Source organism: Sinocyclocheilus rhinocerous, unplaced genomic scaffold (assembly GCF_001515625.1).
Source record: "Sinocyclocheilus rhinocerous isolate Xijiao unplaced genomic scaffold, SAMN03320098_v1.1 scaffold611, whole genome shotgun sequence".
Taxonomy (NCBI): domain Eukaryota; kingdom Metazoa; phylum Chordata; class Actinopteri; order Cypriniformes; family Cyprinidae; genus Sinocyclocheilus; species Sinocyclocheilus rhinocerous.
The window spans coordinates 203084-209533 of record NW_015623515.1 but is presented as its reverse complement, the minus strand read 5'-3'; the positions used below and the strand labels follow the sequence as shown (position 1 = coordinate 209533).

Here is a 6450-nt window from a genome sequence, read left to right as displayed (position 1 = left end):
ATATATATATATATATATATATATATATATATTTAGAGAGAGAGAGAGAGAGTAACATTATATATCTTTTGTGTCTTTACTGTCACCTTTCATAAATTGAATGCATTCTTTCTGACTCCAGAATTTTCAGTGGTGTAGTTTTAAGGACAAAGTGGCCCAAAGTTCACTTAGTTTATGTAATGTTTATAAGGAAGTTTATCTGAAATCTTATATAAACCTGAGAGCAAAACTGACTATACAGGTGTGCTCAAGGAAATCTTGTTTACCTTTACTATGTCTCATAAACAGAACTTGCAGTTTATTTCAAAGAGTCAATACAGTGAATTACAAATATTTGCTTTTAAGGAAGACTTGTTCTTCCTTAGAAACAGCAGCCACGGCAGACTGATTAACTACTCGACTCCTATCTTTAAAAGCATAAAGCCAGCCAATCAGAGCAGAGCTTGTGATTAGGACAACATGATTGCCACTGTTGTGTTCATGTTAAAACATACATGCCAGTGTAAAAAGGCCATTGTTTTATTGACACTAAAATGTTGGTGTTTTGACAATCATGAAAGGTCTGGTCACACAGGATAAGCTTAGTCTTGTTTATTATATTTTAGTGGATGATGAAGAGTCGGAGGGAGAGGAGTTCACTGTGCGAGACGGCTACATTCACTATGGTCAAACTGTCAAACTCGTGTGCTCTGTGACGGGCATGGCTCTTCCTCGACTGGTAAGCCCATGTCAATGTGTCTCTGTTCTTCTGATGATTTTCTCCATGTTATCATTTCTCTCTATTATACTCCGTTTTTTTTTTCTATCAGATGACAGTATATATAATTAACAGACAGTTTATATAATTAAGTCTTTGGGGTCATGATCAGTCACTGCTGTGAAAAAAGCAGTTTGGGTACATGAAGACAGAACAATGTCGTCATCCTGATATTTATTATACTGATCTACTATCTACTGATACTCTTCCTTCCTTCCTTCTTCCCTGCCTGTCTTCTTCCCGAACACACACACACACACACACACACACAGATCATCCGTAAGGTGGATAAGCAGACCGCCTTGCTGGATGCAGATGACCCCGTCTCTCAGCTGCATAAGTGTGCCTTTTACCTGAAGGATACGGAGAGGATGTACCTGTGCCTTTCTCAAGAGAGGATCATTCAATTTCAAGTGAGTCGCTCACTGGAAACATGGAGTAAATGCAGTTCACTGTGCTAATAATGGTGTCTTCAGTAATGTTCATAAAGAGAATGTTAGAAGCAGTTTGAGTTTTAATTTTTTTGCCAGTTTGAGTTATGCAGAGTGTTTAAAGTTGGAAATATGTATTCTTTTAACATTACTTGTGTACACTTTTCTCGAAGTGTATTGAAAGCATTTTGTAGCATTTTTAATGACCTCCAAACTAAATATTTGTCCATTGTCAAAGGCTATATAGCGGATTCATTTAAGTTCATTCTTCATACCAATGCACATTTTTTAATGTGCACTAGTGTTTAAAAGTTTGGGACTTGGGAGGTTCAATAGATTTTTGAAAAAAGTCTCTTATGTTCATCAAGGCTGCATTTATTTGGTCATATCAATGCAATTTCAAATTAATGCAATTAATTATTTTAATACATTTCAAAATGTAATTTATTCCTGTGATGGCAAAGCTGAATTTTCAGCAGCCTTTACTTTGTCTTTAGTGTCACGTGATCCTTCAGCAACCATTTTAATAAGCTGATTTGGTGCTCAATAAATATTTCTTATTTTTTGAAAATTTGTGCTGCTTAAGATTTTTGTGGAAACTGTGGTAATTTTCTATTCAGGATTCTTTCATGAATAGAAATTTCAAAAGAAACACAGTTTATTTAAAATAGAAATCATTTGTAACATTATAAATGTATTTAATGTCACTTTTGGTAAATTTAATGTCCTTGCTGAATAAAATTGTATATATATATATATATATATATATATATATATATATATATATACATACATACATACTGGCATCCTGATCCCAAACTTTTGGTCAGTATATATGGTAGATATAAAATCTTTGATGGCTAGAAGCTTGCAGGTAAATTAAGAAAACAAAAACAAAAAACAGAGATGGCAAAGCTGAATTTTCAGCAGCCTTTACTTTGTCTTTAGTGTCACGTGATCCTTCAGCAACCATTTTAATAAGCTGATTTGGTGCTCAATAAATATTTCTTATTTTTTGAAAATTTGTGCTGCTTAAGATTTTTGTGGAAACTGTGGTAATTTTCTATTCAGGATTCTTTCATGAATAGAAATTTCAAAAGAAACACAGTTTATTTAAAATAGAAATCATTTGTAACATTATAAATGTATTTAATGTCACTTTTGGTAAATTTAATGTCCTTGCTGAATAAAATTGTATATATATATATATATATATAATATACATACATACATACTGGCATCCTGATCCCAAACTTTTGGTCAGTATATATGGTAGATATAAAATCTTTGATGGCTAGAAGCTTGCAGGTAAATTAAGAAAACAAAAACAAAAAACAGACATAGTCACAAAATATGTGCTAAATGTTAACTAACTAGTCCATAAAAAAGTCAATTTGATGGCAGATTAATATTAATATATGGATTTTATATTGTAATGAATTTTCTTAGTGGAAGCATTATTTTTGTTTATCTAGTAAGATAATAAATTATTTTAAACAGTTTCACATCCATGTATTTTTATTTTTTTTATGTAAGTAGCCATCTAAGTGGGATGAAGTCATTTTGTCATTATCACAAAATAAACTCCCTCGGGGTGATACAAGACTCCTGATTTGTGAGTTTATTTTGTGATAATAGCCAGATGATTGGATATTATACCTAATATTTTTCTTTGTAAACTGCTATTTTTGCGTTCAAAGTTTTTGTGTGTGTGTGTGTTTAGGCTACTCCATGCCCAAAGGAACCAAATAAGGAGATGGTAAATGATGGTGCCTCCTGGACAATCATCAGCACTGATAAAGCAGAATACACCTTCTATGAGGGCATGGGCCCTGTACACACCCCCGTCACACCCGTGCCTGTGGTCGAGAGCTTACAGGTAACACACACACACACAGGCTTTTTCTTTTTCAGAAGCTTACATCTCTTACTTACATTGTCCACTCACAAGTCTCTGCCTGCGGTTGATAATGTGTGTACACTGTATATGTGTGTGAGCAGTTAAATGGTGGAGGAGACGTAGCAATGCTGGAGCTGACAGGACAGAACTTCACTTCAAATCTGCGGGTGTGGTTTGGTGATGTAGAGGCTGAAACCATGTACAGGTATGGATGATATTTGAAAAGATATCTATATGGCAAAAGGGAATATAAATCCAAGAGGTTTTGGAATTCTGTTAATCTATGAACCGATAAATTTATATTGAGATTTTAATGAATACAGTTATAAACGGGCATCTAAAGGCCTGTAATACAAATGTTTATAAGTGCGATTCTTTAAAAGGAGTGTGAAATACTTGAATAATTGTACATTATTATCAAACTGAATACTTGTACTCTTATGCAATAACATTTCAAAGGCAAAGCTTTTACTTTTTCATGTAGACCGTTATATATTTCATGGGTTATCATGATTTAAATCATTCCTCTTTTAGTTCATCTTATTGATCGAACAAGTCAAATCATTTTACAGTTAATGAAATTCATATCAGTGTAAAATGTAATTTCTATACTAAAATGTAAAGTAAGTTGCATTTTAATAAGTTTCAGTTTAACATCTGATGTGCCCCTTGTTAAAAATGAGTACTTATTACAGAAATAATAATTAGAAGATATTAAACAGACAGTCTACTAATACTCTAATCACTGCTAGTTGACATGCAGTTGCAAAGTTACTTACTGTTAGTAGAATATCTAAAGTGGACTATCAAAATAAAGTGTTCCCGAATAATGTAATGTCAATTGCAATTAAATTAAAATTTATTATAGTTTACATTTATATTAAATGCAATTAGATGAATTTGTAAAGTGCTTTTGACCCACTTAAAAGTATATCTTTCATATATCATGATTTCCTTTATTGTCTTTGAAATATGGTTAAAGAGAATGTACTGACAAGTGTTTATAGTAAACTGAAATATACTTAAAAATTGTATACAAGACAAATATAAATATATAACCTTGTAAAACCTTGACACTTTTTAAAAAGTGTTCTGTGCTGTGTTAAGAAAGAGTCCTTGTAATTAATATTATATAATCTGCAAACTAAACTACATAAAAGATTTGAAGTACATACAATACAATAAAGCGCACTATATTTTCACAAGGGAGTCCTAAATCCTTATAAACCTGTTAAATGCAGCAGTAAATGACATGTTAAGCTTTGACAGGACATAAGTTGAGTGAAGTGCCTCTGCCTAGTAAAGCCGAAGTGAACAAGACCCCACACGTATTGTTTAAAGCCTCGTGTGGTCGTTAAAGAAAAATATGTACTACTGTCAGTTAAACATATTGCAGGCAGTGACAGACTGAATTATTAATAGACGTGATATTTCCTCTAAAGGTGTGGCGAGAGCATGCTGTGCGTCGTCCCAGACATCTCGGCGTTCCGCGAGGGCTGGCGGTGGGTGCGGCAGCCGGTGCAAGTCCCTGTAACGCTGGTGCGTAACGACGGTATCATCTATTCCACAACGCTCACGTTCACATACACACCCGAACCCGGTCCCCGTCCACACTGCAGCGCAGCCGGCGCCATCCTCCGAGCGGGCAACACCAGCTTGCTCTCCACGACCGGCAACAGCGCAGGAGGGAACGGAGAAACGGCGCCCTACGGTGCCAACAGCACATCTAACGCCGTCACAGCGGCGTCCTCTAATGCAGCCGCGGCTGTGGTGTTATAACACACGCAGCAGCGCTCACAAACTCACAATGTGCTATGCGTGAAACAAATTCAACAGACTACAAACTGTTTGTAAAAGTGCTGCATATTGAATTTCAACATGCGAAAACAAGGGATAGATGGGTGAAAAAGGCAAAACCTGTGGCAAGGACAAAATATTTGAGAATGGTTCTCCTGTGCCCTCTTGTTGTTTTCTCTAAGGAGCCGGTGTGGTGCTAGCAATAGACAATGCCTGAGAGGAAACACCAGCACCGGACAACAGGCGTAGAAGACATGGAGACAAGACCACAGCAATGATACATCAGCCGTGTACAAAATGCGTCGACTGAAAATGATGTTCAGTCTCTTATGTTTCTTCCTTCCGGTCTGTGAATGCGATTGGGTGAGATGTATCATAGCCTGGGAGGTCTAAACTCACATTGAAAATGGTCACATTGAAATTGTGAGATGACAGTTTTTATGGACCACGGATATTGTATAAGCTTTAGTAAAGGTACATTTTTTTTTTTCTCCATACCTTTTTTATATCAAACATTATAGTACGCTTTTGTTACCAAATAGGTTCTATTCCTCCTCTGAGCTTTTTCTGTATATAGCTGCTTTCGTATACATCTGTCCGGTTAGACTCCTTCAGTTTTGCTACTTTGTATTTTGTAAAACCATTGTTTTTTCCCCCCTTTTTGTTGTCCATTCAGTTTAGTTGTTTTCATTTTTCATTTGGAAGAAACTCAGAGGACCTGTTTTTTTATCCTTCGTTTTTATGAAGTCTTTAAAAAGAAAAGAGCTTTAAGCAATGCCTCTGCCTTGCCCTGCATTAAGATATGCGCTACGCTTCCTTTAAGCATTTCATCGATGTGTCTAGATCTCACTAAAAGGAACAATGCCATCTTTCTGTCTTATTTGGGAATTGAAACCAGAAAACACAAAATAGAGGCTTTAGATGCAACGTGTCTCTTCGATACGGTAGTTCATTTGTTCTAGAGCACGGGTAGGAGCTCACCTTTCAATTTCAGAAAGTTCGCTGTAGTTGGATATTTGTAACGTTAAAGTTCGGACACGAGTTTAGACTCCTATAGTTTTTAGTGCCGTTTTATACGGTTTCCTTTCTCAAATTCAGTTGCTCGTCTTCCTAAACTTCCGTTTGCATTTTCTAAAATTTGAAATAGTCTCAAAAACAGATGATTTGGAGACGTGCTCTACTATTAGATGTGGCCTTACCGGAACAAAGGTTCCCCGTTTAGTTCACTCCTTCAAAAGGAGGTGTACAAACGCGACCCGAGGAACCAAGCCTTGCATTTTGAACATTTTACATGCGATTTTTGATATTTAAACTCCCTTAAACTTTTGTTTGGATTTAGAAGATTTCAATGTGTAATAGATACGAACATACCCAAAGATATTATATTGGATTGTTGTCTCTGTTTTTTGAATATTCGAAGAGTATGTCGGGATTTGTGGCCTCTCGCACACCAAAAGTAAGAAGCTTTACTCCGTTGGTCATTGATGCGTTTATCGTGGCCTTGGTGTCTCACCAACTAGTAGACTAGTATTAATGACAAAAAAAAAAAAAAAAAAACTAGCTGT

General features: G+C 35.6%; 1 protein-coding gene across 2 annotated transcripts in view; it reads left to right on the top strand.

Moving 5' to 3' along the window:
• The window catches only part of rbpjb (recombination signal binding protein for immunoglobulin kappa J region b), a 58118-nt gene extending 51676 nt beyond the window's left edge, over positions 1-6442 (top strand). For both annotated transcript variants that reach the window (XM_016511459.1, XM_016511545.1), the window contains exons 7-11: positions 606-718; positions 1030-1170; positions 2912-3067; positions 3190-3293; positions 4531-6442. In XM_016511459.1, coding sequence (XP_016366945.1) covers positions 606-718; positions 1030-1170; positions 2912-3067; positions 3190-3293; positions 4531-4867 — 851 coding nt within the window. In that variant the 3' untranslated portion in view covers positions 4868-6442. The remainder of the gene's footprint in view (positions 1-605; positions 719-1029; positions 1171-2911; positions 3068-3189; positions 3294-4530) is intronic.
• Positions 6443-6450: the final 8 nt, after the last annotated feature.